This window comes from Mercenaria mercenaria, chromosome 11 (assembly GCF_021730395.1).
Source record: "Mercenaria mercenaria strain notata chromosome 11, MADL_Memer_1, whole genome shotgun sequence".
Classification (NCBI taxonomy): Eukaryota; Metazoa; Mollusca; class Bivalvia; order Venerida; family Veneridae; genus Mercenaria; species Mercenaria mercenaria.
Window position 1 is genome coordinate 75,122,032 of NC_069371.1, and position 18,660 is coordinate 75,140,691.

At 36.5% G+C, this 18,660-nt stretch overlaps 2 protein-coding genes across 5 annotated transcripts in view; both read left to right on the plus strand.

Annotated features, from left to right (window-relative positions):
- Positions 1 to 462: 462 nt before the first annotated feature.
- LOC123531793 (neuronal acetylcholine receptor subunit beta-3-like) lies at positions 463 to 1,572 on the plus strand. The gene has a single exon (XM_045313040.2). It carries the CDS (start codon positions 463 to 465, stop codon positions 1,570 to 1,572), a length of 1,110 nt encoding a protein of 369 aa, XP_045168975.2.
- Positions 1,573 to 4,803: 3,231 nt separating this feature from the next.
- LOC123531405 (cytochrome P450 3A14-like) overlaps positions 4,804 to 18,660 on the plus strand; it is a 42,194-nt gene continuing 28,337 nt past the window's right edge. Inside the window, exon 1 of one of the 4 annotated variants that reach the window (XM_045312333.2) lies at positions 4,804 to 4,986. The gene's annotated coding sequence lies outside the window, so the exon portion shown is untranslated. Of the gene's footprint in view, positions 4,987 to 5,368; positions 5,392 to 16,585; positions 17,027 to 18,660 lie in introns of those variants that run through there. The other 3 variants (XM_053517769.1, XM_045312334.2, XM_045312331.2) reach the window with 3 other exon arrangements.

The window sequence follows — 18,660 nt, forward strand, 5'->3', positions numbered from 1 at the left end:
GGCTAATTAACTGGTGCGATAAATTCGCGCACGTTATATGATAGTGTAGTTATGGTAAAATCTGGAACACAGAGGAAACAAATAGAAAAATTCAATGGATTTTTTCAATTAAAAGCTTACTTTTCCTTTATTCAAATGAATATCAAATAATGTATAAAAGTGTAACAATGAAAATGAAGACGCAAACAAAAGTTTGGTAATGTATTTTGAAAAGCGGAAAATTGTCAACCTGATTTTAACTAACAATTCACAATAGGCTGGATCAGAGGATATAATTCTAAAATGATTTTGTTGATAAGCGTTTTGTTTATTGGAAACCTTGTTCAATACGTTCACAGCCAAACTTACGCAGACGTGACGAACCTTCGTGCAACGTTACTTGCGTCATACAATCCCGATGTTCTGCCTTTGAACAACTACTCGGCGTTGTTAAACATTAACCTGTCGGCGACTTTATTTATGATGCCGGAAGTTGATCCAGTCCGCGGAGCCGTAAAAATGGGCATAATGATCAACCAAGAATGGTACGACGAGCTAATAACATGGACACCCGCTGACCATGGTGGAATCTCGCATATTTCTATCAAAAGTGAAGATGTATGGACACCGCCGCTGACCGTGGCAAATCCTGTAAAGTTTACACTACTGGATCAGCCCTGGATACAGGTCAACTTTCTCTCCAATGGTAAAGCATCATATCCGGTTGGAGATATCGTTGAGTTTTCTTGTTCTTTCTACATGAAGTTCTGGCCTTTTGATAAGCAAGTTTGTACTTTGGATGTATTTCCGTATGGATATGCTTATAACACGGTGGCATATTCTGTGCCGGGCCCAGTGATTAATACGGACTTTTATACCAAGAACGGTGAGTGGTATTTAGACGAAGATTCGTTCGAGACCAGAATCGAACATGCAACTGGCTGGTCTATGGTAATATACAGCTTCAGAATTGCCAGGCAGCCGGTTTTTTACCTACTTACAATAATTATACCGATTAACGGCATCGGGGCTTTAACTTGTTTGGTGTTTCTCCTACCCAGTGAGTCCGGAGAGCGGGTAAGCTATTCTATAACTATCATGTTAGCATTGGCCGTATTTTTGACCGTCATCTCTGAGGACCTGCCGAAGAATTCGGAGCCAATCCCGATAATGTGTGTATATCTTCTCTTCAATATGGTGGTCTGTATTTGTGGACTTATACTGGTTATCCTCAATTTAGTTCTGTACCACAGAAGCGAGACTGTGCAAATATCAGGATTTTATAGATCACTAGTGAAAATTTCACGATGCGGAGCTAAGATACAAGACAGTACGCAACATCCAGATGATTCTATGAAGATGATCAGTATAAATGAAAACACTCCAAACAAACAGGCGAAAAGGGTTAAGAAAATCAACAATTTTACAAATGCACAAGTTGTTTCATCGGACACCGACGAGACCATTACTTGGAAAGATGTTAGTAAGGCGATAGACAAAATATTATTCTACGCGCTGGTTGTAACAACGTATGTTCCTTCCATCATAATACTGACTTATATCGCTGCGGGGTCGGACTATGTTACACAGTGATTAATTGAAGCTACCGCTTGTTACGTTTTATATATGTTTTGTTTCTTTTCGTTATTATTGATCTAACATCTGACTATATTACATAATGCTCTATCGAACATTTTAGTGAAATATGGCCTTTGGTTATCTTTAAATTTTATTTATGTACTAGCTTTTACTACATGAATCAACACTATACTTGCTTATATCACTGTCTTATGTATTACACATCAACAAACTGAATCTACAACAAATTTTGTTAAAAGAGTGACGTTTTATGTGTGTAAATCTGTACAGCTATTGTGTTTTCTTCTTTTACTTTGAGGTCTGATAATGTAACACAGTGATTAACTGAACCTTTCACGTGTTTCTAAGCTTACTTTTGCAAACAGCTACAAAAAGTAATCAAAACCTTAAAACTGGGGCATTGGAGAAACGAAAGCATGACATATAACCTTATTATTGTAACCAGCTATCAAGGGTATAAACCTTTGACCTACAGCTGGCAGCAAGTGATTCTGCCTTTGCGACCAGTGCAGACCAAGATCAGCATGCACATCCGTGCAGTCTGATCATAGTCTGCACTGTTCGCTATTCAGTCAGTAAATTTTCAGTGAAGTCCCCTTTGAAAATTAAGTGACACTTCCCAAATTGAATATTGGACCCGTGCATTTTAGAAATAGAGCAGGGTAAGGATATTCAAAAACATTAGAATGGATATATTGGAGAGATCAAGTATTTCAATATACTTTAGAATGTTTGCCTACTAATGTGTTTTAAATTACGAATCAATATTTTGTTCCAATTAGTGTTCTCTTTACGGGAAATTAATTGAAGGGATAACAATGGAATAATTAGATTCTATTTTATCATTATTTTGAAGTAATTGATAAATTCATAGAACACGTCACAACTGACTAGGCAAGACAAATAAATTTATGGGAAAATTAGATTATAACCTTGGGTCGATTCATTTTTAAGATTGCCTGTGTCCCTGAAGTTTATTCGTTCTGATTTTATACCCTATAGAGAATTGCTTGCCAAATTGTTTAGAACAAGCAGTAGGGACTTTCAAGAGTGGTTGACCTCTCTACAGTCAATCACTAAGCATCCTCATTTAACAGTGCGATGGCCATTTAAATGTATGGGATTCCGGACGGAGAAGGTTGATATCTAGTCGTCCGCGTAAAGGTTAAGGACATGGAATTCCACAAAAATGTGTTGATAACAGCGCGAAATACAATAACAAAAAATACAGCTTTTGAGAAATGCCTGGGGAGAGTAGAGCGAATGTATAACATATACTTAGTTCTTCTAGACCGCATTGTCAGCCTGTCAATTCAGTTGTTTCTATCATAAAATGAGTAAAATATCAGTTTCTGAACACTGACTATTGAAGCAAAAATGGCCCAAAATGCACTCCTACTGGGACCTGTCCTAGAGGTCAAAATGTTACCCTATCACGTATGTAACGTACCTTCCACTGTTTTTACTACAGAACCATCGCGCCGATGCATTCAGAGTATTTTACTAATCGTTTCTACTTGATAAATCAATTGTTTTCTCTACCATAAGAAATTGCAATGGATTATATTTATAGGTTTTTAGCTTTGTATCGGGAAATATGCACGAGTTCTGCAGCGGAAATATTGCGCGACTTTAGGAGCGCAATATTCTTCTGCTAAAGAAGAGTGCATATTTCCCGATGCAAAGATAATAACCTTTTCATTACATATACACGTACAAATGTAATGTTAATATTATGAATTTGTTCAATAGCCTGAATAAGATGACAATAAAGAACTAAATAAAAGAATTTATGCAACGGCACACATTAAATAACGCAAGATTCAGGCGTCAGTGTACGGGAAAATATTGACGTTTCCGGTACCGTATGTTATAAGTGATTTTATGTGATCGAATTAGCTTTAAGGCTCGTCTACACTATTCAAGAAAATCTTGTAGGGCCCATAAATCACTAGATAATTTATATCTTGTACAAGCAATTAGTGCTTTGCAATATTTCTTGAACTTGGAAGACACATTTATTTTAAATGGAGGGAAATCATGACAGGTAAATAAAAAAGATGGCTGAAATGATACCGGTACAAAGTGTTTACAAAGATCAAATATTTGTACATTTAAACAAGAGCTGTCAGTGGATAGCGCGCTCGGCTATTCTCAGTGCTTGATAGTGTAATATAAGCAATGAGTAAAACTTTAACATTACTATAAGCATATTCTAAGTCGAAAAGGGGGCATAATTCAGTCAAAATGCTTGATAGAGTTGCCTCCTCTTTTTTACAGACTGGGGTCATGATGGTAAACAAGTATGCAAAATATGAAAGCAATATCTCAATGGACTTTGAAAATATTTGGGGTGGTACGCAAACTTTAACATTTGTGTGACGCTCAAGCTAACGCTAACGCTCACGCTCACGCCGGGGCGAGTAGGATAGCTCCCCTATTCTTCGAATAGTCGAGCTAAAAATGAATCATTGGTGAAAACACTGATTGAGAAAAACTTTAGTTGAAGTGATACATATCCAGTTGAAGAACAAAGCTACTTAAAAGATATTATTTCAGGAAATATGATAAAACAGTCATATTTTGTTAAAATGTAACCTTGTGAGAAATATCACTGATAATGTAAAAATACTTTTTGAGAACACCGAACTTGCTGATGTTACTCTTCCACTGGAGTACTAGATATAATTTTATTATTGAATTATATAAACTTGGCTTTTGAGCATTTCATTCAGTTAAAACATCATTTTTTTCTGCTGTCCACACTGCCATGTTTATTGTTAAATCATCAAAGCCAAACATTCAATGATGATTTTATTAGATCTCAATACACATTTAATGAAAAAATGTAAACAAAATACCATACTGGGCAGGTGCTCCTCATCAAAAACCCTTTATCAGAGCATTTGACAGCTCTACCATCCAAGAAAAATAGGATGAGTTCTAAACGCTACAAGATCTTGTAGCCAAAAATTATCTGGAAACTGCCACTCAAAAAGACACTAATGGGGGACACAATGTACTGTCTACACTATACAAGTTGCTGTGATTTATATCTTGTGCAAGTTTTCTTGAATAGTGTAGACGAGCCTTTAGGTTTGAAATTATCCGGTATTTTAACATTTTCCATTAATATTCACGAATCTCAAAAAGATAGCAGTTTTAAAGCGTTTAATGTGCACATTATCAATCAGACGATCCCATGGCTGGTTGGCAAATTTATTTATATTTATGACTGTTCCGCTCTTATCAAGCAGTATAAGGTTCATTTACTTTTGTATCAAGCACGACTTCCTCTATTATTTCATTACTGCCTGTGGTTAAAAGTATAAAAAAAAACTGAAAGACAGTTCTGATCTCGGATAAATGGATTTGTAAACATTGTGTACACAGCATATCATACAATAGGTAATGTTACTGTTTTTAAAATCACTCAGCTATACATGTAAATATAACCCTCGTGACCGTGATGATAGTTATGATATAACTGACTCACAACAAGACTATTTTAGTTCTATTACTTGGTATAGGACACTAGCGAGTATATAATTAACGTAGCAGAAACCAGCTAAAAAACAAAGAATATAGAAATATACAAGACAATTATTCAGAAAATCGACCGGGGCAAAAATACGAAACTGTCACCCTGCCGGTTAAGTATGATTCAATCAATCAATGTCTTTCAAGGGCATTCGATTCATTTATTTTATCAACAAATGAAGATATATAGGCACTTGGACACATTTTACTGATATGGGTGCTCGATTTACATTTTGTACTGGAACTACTAGATAATCTTTTATTGACTTAAAGGTAAGCTGGATCCAAATTTCATATTCACAGAATAAATGAGTACTAGATCTACCACTAAAAACTGGACGTTTTTTAACCTTTAGCCTGCTGGCGGCAAGTGATTCTGCCTATGCGACCAGTGCAGACCAAGATCAGCCTGCACGTCCGTGCAGGCTAATCATGGTCTGCACTGTTCGCTATTCAGTCAGTAAATTTTCAATGAAGATCTCTTCAAATAATAAGTGGTACTGCCAAAATTTAATGATGGACCAGTCCATTTTAGAAATTTAGCAGGGTAAAGGTTAAACAATCGACTGTTACTGCATGCTATATAATTATGAATATAGCTCTATATACACAATAAATTTATTTATTTAGTAAAGTTGAGTATGTTTAATTGGGATTTTCTACAACTGAAGTAAATTTTTAAATATAAAATATCTTAGTGAGAGATTGCCATTGGATATCTTTAACAATTGAGCCAGATGTCTGTTACATGTAATATCACTTTTTTACGTTTTTTTTTAATAAACTTGATACGTAACCGAATACATAACTATCTATTTATATGGCTGGTTGGGTTTAAAGTCTACCAACTGATAATAATATTACATATGGCTCATATGAAGGATAGCTGTTATTTTATCTATTTTGTAGTGGAATGGAACAGCTATTTAGGTATTGACTTAAAGGGACTGGTCTCCAGATTTTAACTAAAATGACCTTTCTTTAAAAATTGATGTATGGTCATATTATGAACAGTAGAACAAAAGATTTTGATTATGATCTAGTTTAAAATGCGAAATCAAGAAAAAAACATGTCTGGATCGGGAATCGAAGTTGCTAAGGCAATAAAAACCTTTCATTTTGAACAATACACCATGGAGGCGTTTGTAGAATCTACTTAACGACCGTTTATATTATACAAATATTGCTTTTTAAAGAGGTCGATATTAGGAGTTATAGACCTGGAAAAAAGTGATATCGACGGTTAATATCACTTTTCCTAGTCCCAACCTGTGACTCTAGTTACCTTCCCTGACGGTCCGTCCTCAGAGACGTATTAGATCTATTATTCTTGCCTACCTAGCGGGGAAAGTATACATTTATCCGAGCACGCGCCGGGGATAGATATTCTTGTCTTTCCCTAGGGAAATACCTTGTCTAAAATAGCGTGCACTAAGTTGACGTCACATAGTACTGGTACCATTGTGACGTCATAAACTTTATAAATAATGTCAGGAAATACCAAAAACCTATTTGTCTCCACGATCTATTTTGAACATGATAGGCAAGAAAAATGATCTAACATGTCTGCCTGTGTAAGACAGCTGTTTTCCCTACCCTCGGGACAGCATGGATAAAAAACCTCGCTAACGCTCGGTTTTCCATTCCACACTGTCCCTCGGGTAGGGAAAACCCCGTCTTACACAGGCAGGCATGTAAGATCCTTATAGACTGAAATGGAATGACAGTGATAATTACGTCACAAGTTGGAGTATATTTTTCCAAGTCGACTGATCCTCATATTTACATAACCTAAAAGACAACAGTGTTTTATCATGAAATCCAACAATGCATAGGTTATTTGAGAATACAATAAACATTTGCAGCAGTTGGTCATATTTCCAATCTTAAGGAGGTAGGTGACCTTGTTACTAGGGTAAATTCAAATAAGTTGAACCGCAGCAATTTTTTGTATTTCGTGTAATATGATGTTTTAACTGCTACAATCTCAATTTCGTTTATCTCTGTCCCTTCAAGTTCATTTTTTATCCATGTTTGAAGAACATGACCGCCCAAAGATATTTTATATTGAAAGAAGAAGGAAAATACGGATATTTAACACTTTTCAGTGTATTTTAGTTTCATTGATATCCGTAGAAGTCTGCATAATTGTTAAATTTACTAGTATGCGCGTAAACTTTCTAATATAAGCTTAAAATGTATATGTCGCGGGGCTCGTGTTTCCATGGTAACGCATTTTCTCTCATTTTTAAACAACTATGTATAAAAACAGGGTTTTCGACGGCTTCAGTGCCATTCTGTGAATGACCAACATGGAATATTTGGGAAATATTATTAGTAAAATACCAAGCACTTTACATGGTACCCTACATTTCTTAAAATTTAAAGTATCCATGGCAACAGAGATGTTTAGAATAGCTAATGTCTCGCTTTTTGTCGTAATTTCTTATAAAAAGGTATTGAATAAAGGTATCTTTCTTGTTAATGTAGCTTATAATCATATTATTTCAGACGTAAGTTACATTTTCGTGTTATTTGCATTTATTTAAACAAATTTCACAGCTTCAGATACTTACAGCAGTACCACTTGTCTGGCATTTTTCATTGAAAAATCGTTCAGCATGCTGCTAATACTCTCATGGATATTGTTGAAATGAAAATAAAAGGCCGAAAATGTGTTCCTTAAATAGACCAATGTCGAAGCTTTTGAATTTTACATTTAGATATATAGGTCACGGGCTTCGTTTCCATGGCAACATCAATTCAATTCAAGAAACCGCAATTTTCTTCTGAAATTTCAACAATTTTAGATCTTAGTTTTATTTAATAAGTAACAAATTATCAACGAAAATGAAAAAAAGGTATTACAAATGAAACTGCTAGTTTTTTTTATTTGAAAATGGCCGTAACAAGTAACCTTTCACCCAACTATATTCCAAATAGCATTGGTTACCATCAACCATTTCCTTACATTCCGCATAACATTTTAATATAACTACATAAAAGAAGCAAAATATTGATTATTATTCAGAGCAAAAGCCTCATAAAAAATATTTCAGCAAATAATGGCTTTTTGAAAATAGTTCAAATAAAGAAAATGCACAGAATTACGTACTTTCAAAATAAAAGCTATTGCTTTTGCGCGGTAACTGGCACGTAACGTCATGACGTCAATGACGTCATTTTAAGGCAACGTTGTTTTGAAGCATTTTTGCGGCAATTTATTCGTTATTTCTGCATTATTAAACCATAAAGCATCAGATCGGAGACAGGTTCATGAATTGTTTTGAGAAGAACGGATATACAGACAAATTTTAGTTTGTCGTAAACTTCATCGTAAATCGTCTCGTTAGCTTCCGGTTGGACATGCGCACTTACAAATATTAAGGTAACCTACCTCCTTAAGGTGCGTTTGGCGTCACATTGTTATGACGTCAGAATATTATGACGCCATTGCTGGAGGTCAGTACATGTATGTGGCTCCGCGTGCGATCAAATAAGCATTTTATCTGCGATCAAATAAGCAATCTATTACAAATAGCCCACTAACCGTTTTTCCTTTTGTATATACTGCAGGTTCAGTATCATGTCCAGCATCCGCATCACTGCGTACCTCGGATGACTGAAACAGAAAAAAAATGAATTTGTTTTGCAAACTTTTGACCTTAGGATACATGTAAACAAAATGCTTCTGATGAGACAGTAGCCTATGCTTTTTGTTTGAGATCATATGAAGCTGATTGGTCTTGAACAACAATCTCATTCTGGTACAATTTTACTGTGTTGAAGACTGTCGGAGATGTGGCGTGTAACATCAAGAACTTAGGTATAACAACTCACTATTCTTGCCCAAACCTCCCCTTTCTTTCGCACGAGAACCTGCAAAACAAGTATAACCATTTTTGTGTTCATTCTTTTTACAGGCCCCTAGATACTTCGACATGGCGAATGACAAATCAAACAATTGAGAGAGAAAGGGAGACAGACAGACAGACAGATAGGCCTACTATATAATATTCTTCTGAATATCACTAGTTGATAGATATACCTGGTGAAGCTGCATAGTTTTAGCTACGCCAGTGACAGTAGCTGAGATAAGTGTCTCCTGTGCTATAACATCTTCTTCTTTAACTTCAGAAAGAAGGATATATTGCTTCAAAGTTTCTTAAGACCTTAAAGATAAAAATCTGGTATAATTATGAAATGACTATTTTACGAATGCGTAAAGGCATGTAAATATGTCATCTAATATCTTCCGTAAAATAAGTGATATATCAGCTAAAATAAACTGAGCCTCATCATGAGAAAACCAACATAGTGCGTTTGTGACCAGCATGGATCCAGACCAGCCTGCACATCCGCAGTCTGGTCAGGATCCATGCTGTTCGCTTTCAAAGCCTATTGCAATTAGAGAAACCGTTAGCAAACAGCATGGATCCTGACCAGACTGCGCGGATGCGCAGGCTGGTCTGGATCCATGCTGGTCGCAAACGCACTATGTTGGTTTTCTCATGGTGCGGCTAAATTGTACTTTTGGCTGTTTTATGATGTGCTAAATAAAATTATTGCATTTAAATATGAATGGAGCAATACCTGTCAAGAGCTCTGATGCACATGTTATGACATGGCCTTGAGTATTGACAAGGCTTCACTACAGCCCCTACAACATCAGGAGAGCCCTTGCCTTGCCCGGATTGTAAGAAGTTCCGGGTACCACCATCTATAAATCCACACACGAATATCCTTTTGCTAAACAGTTAGAAACTTGTGCGACATCTATACTGTGTCGTAGGCCCATCAGTTTTACATTTATTTTGGTAATCTATGGGCAGTTCTGCTTCAGGTGCTTAAGTACTGGACTCATACTGGATCCCGGTCCGTGTGTGAGACAATCAGATAAGGTGGCAAATGATAAAGCTTCTGTAGAGGTGTATGCGACTCCAGGTCTATGCCACTCCAGTGTGGATGATAATTTACCTCTTTAATGCACCGAAATATATGATCTGTACTTTCTCTGCGTATTTACACAAGTAATTTTCGGAAAAGTCAACATGGACGATTACGTCGATGTTTGTTTTAAATTTCTTAACTGAATGTACTAGTGGGTAATGTTAAACACATGACGGGCGTTTTTCTCCATGTCATCTTGTAGGTCATTCAAACGTGTCTCTGTTGTACCGGTTTCACTAACCTTCATTGTCATCAGTTGCATTTTAGTAACAGTCTCACCTTTATCATTGCAAGTGTATCTGTCAGTTCTTCTGGTTTTCCAAAGAAATCATGTTACCACCTTTCCGGAAGGTTCTTGTTCTGTTTGGACAAGTTGTACATTCCCTCTACATACAGGCCTTACTTATGGTGCCACATGTAATGTTTTCAAGCAACGTCATAATGACTCTGCTCTGAATGACTTTTTCATGTTACAACATGTTTATTTCAAATTACAGATTCTCGTGCAACTTGCAAAGACATGTCTGTCTATCTTGTTCCTTCGATCTTCTGATCCAAATTGGCTTTAGAGCAGCAAACAGGCTATAAGAAATTTTCTTTTTCTTAAACTGGTACTTTGTGTGAATGTTTCTGATGATATCATTTAGAAGTCTTACCTAGTCTTGCAATTGTACTCTTCCCCCTCGGCTTTTATTCGGGATTTGTCATCCTTCTCATAGAAGGGCACAATCTCCTTTTTCGAAGTACACCGTATTCCTCTTCTTTTTGATGGAGCCAAAACCAAGGATTCCCCTAGCATGGCCACACATTCTGTATCTTTTAAGTACATTTCCTTTGTTTATAAGATTCTTAAGAGTTCTTTGTTCTTCATGTGACTTGCAATCTCTATATCTCTTCTTGATATTGCTTGCTAGTATTGAACAAAGCATAAGGACTGAAGGTACTTCTTTCTCTTTTGTTATTCTATCCACTTCCAGCTCTTTTTTATCTTTACTGAGCTCATTCTTTAATATGTAGAATTTCTTTTTATATTTCTCCTTCTGCGTCGTTCGTCATTCAGTTTAATGCGTAATTGATACATTCGACCTATTTCTATTCTTTTTTATGCCTGCTGTCTTTCTAGTCTCTAAAAGGTTTGGTTGATCTCTCTCCGTCATGAGCGTAGCTGGTGGGCTTAGCTGATTGGCTATGTCATTTATTAACCTTTTATCTTTCTCTCTTTTGTTTCTCTAGTTGTTTGTGCCAATTACGACGTCGCATCCTTGTTTCTCGTTCTGAAAACTCTGCTACTGGTCTGGTGTCCCCCTTCTCTTTTCTTCGCTGGTATCGTAGTCGTTTCTTAATCTTATATTCTTCATATTTGGCGGCATTTCCGCGTTGGTGCTGTCTCCATAAAGCAGCTCTATATCTCTACTTGTAAGCGCCACTGTGCCTGTTTTGTCAGGAGTAATCTCTGCTCTTTATTGTGGGTTATTGTTTCATAGAGGTCTCTTGTTTCGTACCTATATGCCAAGAAGTTGGGTTTGATAAAACACTTGACAGTGTTCTTTCTGCTTGTCCAATTCTTCTGCTGAGTTTATCAAATTGTCTTCTTTTTTCTGTAAGAAGACAATGCTATTATGAATTACTATCAGATACATTCTGCTATTATTTATTATTATTATTATTACTATTATTTTTTAATATTTATGCATTATTTTAAACGTTTATTAGAGCTACTTAAAACGGCTTGTCTGCGAGCACGTAACGGTAAAGGCCGTTGCAGTAATGACCGTTGCGGTAATGGCCGTTGCGGTAATGACCGTTGCGGTAATGGCCGTTGCAGTAATGACCGTTGCGGTAATGACCGTTGCGGTAATGGCCGTTGCAGTAATGACCGTTGCAGTAATGACCGTTGCGGTAATGGCCGTTGCAGTAATGACCGTTACGGTAATGACCGTTGCAGTAATGACCGTTGCGGTAATGGCCGTTGCAGTAATGACCGTTGCAGTAATGACCGTTGCGGTAATGGCCGTTGCGGTAATGACCGTTGCGGTAATGACCGTTGCAGTAATGACCGTTGCGGTAATGGCCGTTGCAGTAATGACCGTTGCGATAGAATATATGTAAAAGTCCGTCCGGGAATTTAAAGGCACTGACTCAGATTTTGGCTAAAATGCATCTTTCTTTAAAATTAAAGTTTGGTACTATTGTGAACATTAGAGAGTTTGAGATTTCAACCTTCGCCTTCCCCTTCAACGTCTCTTGCGAAGTTAACGTATGAAGTTGAAGTTCGATTAAAATTCCTTGAGATTTCAAACATTAGAATGAACCTTACGTCTTTTAATCCGCCCATTCAATTTATCCGTAATTATGGTCGTTTTTTTTTTTCGTGCATTTTGATATCAATTGTCCGAAAGTGCAGGAATTTTACAAGAGGTTTTAAAAATGAAAAAATGAAAATTAAATAAAAAACATTTCAATTAATACAATCATCGCATGGATATTAGAGCGATTACCAAATAAAAAAACAAACAAAAAAACAAACAAAAAAAAAAACGATAAACGATAAAACAATGTGAACAATGTAAAAGCTCGTTAGTGTTGCTCCAAACATTTAGGTTTTATATAAAATTATGTCCGTATAGTCAGTATACAATGCACGATTGTAAATCATACATGAGAGGAAATAAAAATGATTATTACATACCTAAAATTATTTTCCACTGGGTTTCAGTGGACCGCGATCGTGCAGTATTTTTCCATATCATGACGTTGAACGCTTTCATTTCGGACTAGTCCCAATCCGTGACTCTAGTTACCTCCCCTGACGGTCCGTCCATTGCGGATCTCGTTTCTTTAGATTTTTGTTGCTATTGTGTGTTTGGTTAATATGTAATTTATGCAACATTTTGTTTACTTTTACATTTTGATTAATCTGAGCTATTAGATACTGGCACGTAGTAATTTATCAGACTGAAATGAAATGATTGTGCCAAGTTACATCAAAATCCCTCCATGCATGAAGAAGAAATGCTTCGGACAAAGTCATTATTGTATCTGACCTTTGGCCTCTCTAAGTGTGACCTTGACCTTGACCTTAGGCCTAGTGACCTGGATCTTGCGCATGACACTCCGTCTCGTGGTGGTGAACATTTGTGCCAAGTTATATCAAAATCCCTCTATGCATGAAGAAGAAATGCTCTGGACAAGGTTTTTATTCTTGTATCCTTTGACCTCTAAGTGTGACCTTGACCTTCGACCTAGGGACCTGGTTCTTGCGCATGACACTCCGCCTCGTGGTGGTAAACATTTGTGCCAAGATATATCAAAATCCCTCCATGCATGAAGAAGATATGCTCCGGACAAATTTTTTTAAGAAAATATGATAAAGGGGAGTAACTCAAAAAATAGGCAAGGTAGAGTTCTTGTTCTTGCACATTGCACTTCCTCCCAATGTGTTCTATCAGTGTATGAAGTTTGAAGAAAATCCCTCCAGTACTTTTGGGGTTATGCTCCGGACAAAATGTTTTAAGAAAATATGATAAAGGGGAATAACTCAAAAAACAGGCAAGGTAGAGTTATTATTCTTGCACACTGCACTTCCTCCCAATGTGTTCTATCAGTGTATGAAGTTTGAAGAAAATCCCTCCAGTACTTTTGGAGTTATGCTCCGGACAAATTTTTTTAAGAAAATATGATAAAGGGGAATAACTCAAAAAATAGGCAAGGTAGAGTTATTTTTCTTGCACACTGCACTTCCTCCTAATGTGTTCTATCAGTGTATAAAGTTTGAAGAAAATCCCTCTTGTACTTTTGGAGTTATGCTCCGGACAAAGATCGTTGCGGACGCACGGACGAACGGACGGACGCACGCACGGACGGAGAGCATTTCTAATATCCCCTTCGCCTTTGGCGGGGGGATAAATAAAGCATAAGTGCTGAAGGTACTTCTTTCTCTTTTGTTATTCTATCCACTTCCAGCTCTTTTTGTTCTTTACTGAGCTCATTCTTTAATCTGCAGAATATCTTTTTATATTTCTCCCTTTGCGTCGTTTGTCATTCAGTTTAATGCGTAATTAAAACATTCGACTTATTTCTATTCTTTTTATTTACGCCTGCTGCCTTTCTAGTCTCTAAAAGGTTTGGTTGATCTCTCTCGAGTGTAGCTGGTGGGCTTAGCTGATTGGCTATGTCATTTCTTAACCTTTTAACTTTCTCTCTTTTGTTTCTCTTGTTCTTGTGCCAATTACGTACGACGTCGCTTCCTTGTTTCTTGTTCTGAAAGCTCGGCTACTGGTCTGATGTGCCTCTTCTCTTTTCTTCGCTGGTATCGCGTTGGTGCTGTCTCCATAAAGCAGCTCTTTCACCACTTGTACGCGCCACTGTACCTGTTTTGTCAGGAGTAATCTCTGCACTTTATTGTGGGTTATTGTTTCATAAAGGTCTCTTATTTCGTACCTATATGCCAAAAAGTTGGGTTTAATAAAACACTTGACAGTGCTCTTTCTGCTAGTCCAATTCTTCTGCCGAGCATATCAAGTTGTCTTCTATTTTCTGTAAGAAGATAATGGTATTATGAATTACTATCAGATACATTCTGCTATTTATTATTATTATTTATGCATTATTTTAAATGTTTGTTAGAGCTACTTAAAACGGCTTGTCTGCGAGTGTAATTTTATGTATGCTCTTCTGAGCACATGTGCATTATTCCAAGAAACTTTGCTTTCGCTATCAAACGGTTCATTAAATCGGGAGTGGTTAAGACTTATGAGGAACAAACTAAGGGACGGACAACAAAGACTAAAAACAATATGCCTCTACAGATATAGTTACATACTCAATTCAAAGCATTAATATGAATTGTCATTACCGCAATGATTCAGTCATTACCGTAACGGGAAAGGCCGTTGCAGTAATGACCGTTGCGGTAATGACCGTTGCAGTAATGACCGTTGCGGCAATGGCCGTTGCAGTAATGACCGTTGCGGTAATGGCCGTTGCAGTAATGACCGTTGCGGTAATGACCGTTGCAGTAATGGCCGTTGCGGCAATGGCCGTTGCAGTAATGACTTTTTTTAGTTGTTGTAAGGAAGCGTCCAAACGACAACGACTTCAACGTACTTGATGCATTATGTTCGTATATGAATCATGTATCCGTGTAACTAAGTACACGGGGGCCTCCGTGGCCGAGTGGTTAAGGTCACTGACTTCAAATCACTTGCCCCTCATCGATGTGGGTTCGAGCCTTACTCGAGGCGTCAAATTCTTCATGTGAGGCAGCCATCCAGCTGGCTTACGGAAGGTCGGTGGTTCTACCCAGGTGCCCGCTCGTGATGACATAGTGCACGGAGGGGCACCTGGGGTCTTCCTCCACCATCAAAGATGGAAAGTCTCCATTTGACCTATAATTGTGTCGGTGCGACGTTAAACCCAATTTAAACAAAACAAAACAAACTAAGGACTAATTTTAGTAGATAAAATGTATGAAAGAAATATACCAGACCAGAATAATTACAATAGAATATATCAATATATGTAAAAGTCTGTCCGGGAATTTAAAGGCACTGACCTTCAGATTTTGGCTAAAAATGCACCTTTCTTTAAAATTAAAGTTTGGTACTATTGTGAACATTAGAATATGAGTTCACGGAGGCATACGTACTTCACGGTCGCTAAATATAAAGCTTTATAATTAAGGTAGTTTACCTCCGGTACCCCGTTATAAAACGCTTTTCAATTTTAAATGTAATAATGTAGGGATAACGCATGTTTTTTCGTGTTATAACGTCTGCAGAATCCCGAGGGATTGGTTGGTGCCCAAACCCGTAGTGCGAGGGTACCAACGTATCCCGAGGGATTCTGAAGATGTTATAACACGAAATGAGCATGCGCTTACGCTATTCTAGCATAAAACGCGGAAAAAAACTAATAAATGAATACATTCTACCTCAACGTCACAAGTTAAATTTCCATGAAATGCGCGGGAATATCTGAGTTGTTTTTTCACGTTGACGTCATTTCCATTTGAATTAACCGTTTTGGGGCCGTTATACGTTTACGCTTTGTATACAACGCTTTGCCACGGAACGTGCATATATAAAACGGTGTTATAACAGCACGTGAGCGCGAGATTCTCTCTGTTAACACACCTTTTCTCTCATGTTAAAACACCCCCGGAAAGTGACAAGAACAGCAGTTTTATGCTAGAATTAGTGAAAACAACGAAGTCTTATCTGCTTCCTTAACATATAATCTGTCAGTAACTAAGTTTCCATTGTTAAGAAATATAGCATTAATTTTGTGATATCTAATTTTTGTTGTTGTTGTTTTCGTTGTCCTCGTCGTCGTCGTGGTGCGATCTGGAGGTCAGATCCTTAAATGCGCATGTAGGAGTGTTTCCCAGCATATCTATGACCAAAACAGGCTTTGATATCATCACTTGTGAAAACTATGCAGAGGCCCAGGTCTACAGTGCCTACCTCGTGATACGCCACTGAAACTATACAATTTAACCTCAGTAGTAGACGGATAAAGCAGTTCTAAGCGTAAAACAAAGTTTTGTGTGAAGGAATTTTAAAAATGTTGTAATTTTTGGATATGTCGTTTACCATAATTTTATAGTGAATAGCATACAACACGTAAAAGGACGAAATTATAGCCGGTTCAAGATCTAGCTCATAACCTAAATTTATGTTTTACTTCGTTGGTTTCCCTGGTACTTTAAATGTCGCATTTGTTATAAAGAGATGCTGGTAACCAGTCTAGAGGCGGTGATAAGCTATACATAGCTTATGTTGTTACAGTTGCAATGTTTTGTAATATAGATATTTTAATGAATTGAATATATGTTTTCATGATTTATATTTTGTTCCGGAGTTTATTTTTAATCGGGCATATCTATAGCGTCATTTTATGACAATTTTAAATCAATTGAACCTGTGTTAGGAGTTGAATACCATAGGCGGCACTACAGGTAATATGACTTTAAAATCGATTATTTATTAGCTAAAAAATTTCAGCTCACAGATGTTTATATGGTGTTACGGATCTCTATATATCGACGCGACCATCAGAAATAGAAACAGCGTCAGTTAAGTTATGGCAGCCAGAACTAATTATTTATATATGCAAGGTTGGGTTCAAACATTTTCGTGTTCAAATCTTAAATTACACATATGGTGTTAAATGTTATAAATTAACATCTTTAATAATACATAAAATTAATTTTTAACACAGATTAAATATTTGTAATAAGAATATAAATTAACCTTTAGCCTTCTGGTAGCAAATGGTTCTTCTTTTGCGACCAGTGCAGACCTAGTCGAACTAATCCGACGTATACAGTTTGTTCTATATTGTGACGGTCAAACTGTAACGGTGACTGCAAATGTCAGAAATTAAAAAACAGCCACTCAGCGACAGTACGTTTGTCTAGTTTAGACCAAGATCAGATAATTTGTAATACTGTTTTATATATAATAATCTTGTTAAGTTCAATAGAAAATGATACAATAAACTGCCATGCACGGGATGTTTTAATTGATTCTTAAATTCGCAAGTTGATATAAAATTGCTGAACTCGAAAGAAAAGACAAAAAGGTTTGAAAACTGAACGGTATATGCAAAAAAAAAAAATTGGCTTTTCATTACTTAAGTTCAGTTGAAAGATTTTTAAAATATAGAATATCTTTGTGGATAACAATATGTGAAGGCTTTTATAAAGATTAAATACAGCGTAATGAAGGCGTAGCCAATATGTTAACCTTTAGCCTGATGGCGGCGAATATTTCTGCCTTTGTTACCAGTGCAGACCAAGATCATCCTGCACATCCGTGCAGGCTGATCATGGTCTGCACTGTTAGCTATTCAGTCAGTAAATTTTCAGTAAAACACCCCTTATAATAATAAATGGTATTGCCCAAATTGAATGATGGACCAGTCCATTTTAGAAATTTAGCAGAGTAAAGGTTAAGATCATGAAACATGAAAGCAAACACAAAACAAGAATGTAGAAATGAACGATATTTAAAAAAAAAAAAAAAAAAAAAAAATACTCCTACTTAATTAGTATGGAACGCCTCAGTCGCCCATATTGGAAAATTAGACCCAGTATCGATCGGATGTTGTCTGTTCGGCAGTTCCCGGTCTACTCCGTTATTTTCAGCCGGTATCAAACCGTTATATCAATAGGTTGAAAAATACCTCATGATGAGAACGGTTATGAACAAAAATAAATTTGTCAACCAATAGAAAACTAAATGTTATTAGATTAACCTTTATTACAGTATTTGAAAAAGCTGAATTTCGATCTCGCATTTGAATTTTGAACCTGCTCGAAAATCGAAATTCAGACTTTTGAAAAGCTGAATTTGGATCTATGATTTAAATTTCGACCTAGCTCGAATATAAGAGTCAGATTTGCAAAAAGTTAAATTTGGAGCTCTTAATGAATTTTAAATCAGTTCGAACATAAAAAACTCAGATTTTCAACAAGCTAATTTTCGATGAAATTCCCTTTTTTATATCTCAGAATAATGTATACATCTTTGTGTTTTAAAACGTTTGTGTGTATGAGTATACAGGAATTGTTTTAATGAAATTGATGCA

What these genes read in the sequence shown, in the direction of transcription:
- LOC123531793 (XM_045313040.2), top strand. Translation starts at nt 463, where the DNA reads ATGCCGGAAGTTGATCCAGTCCGCGGAGCCGTAAAAATGGGCATAATG.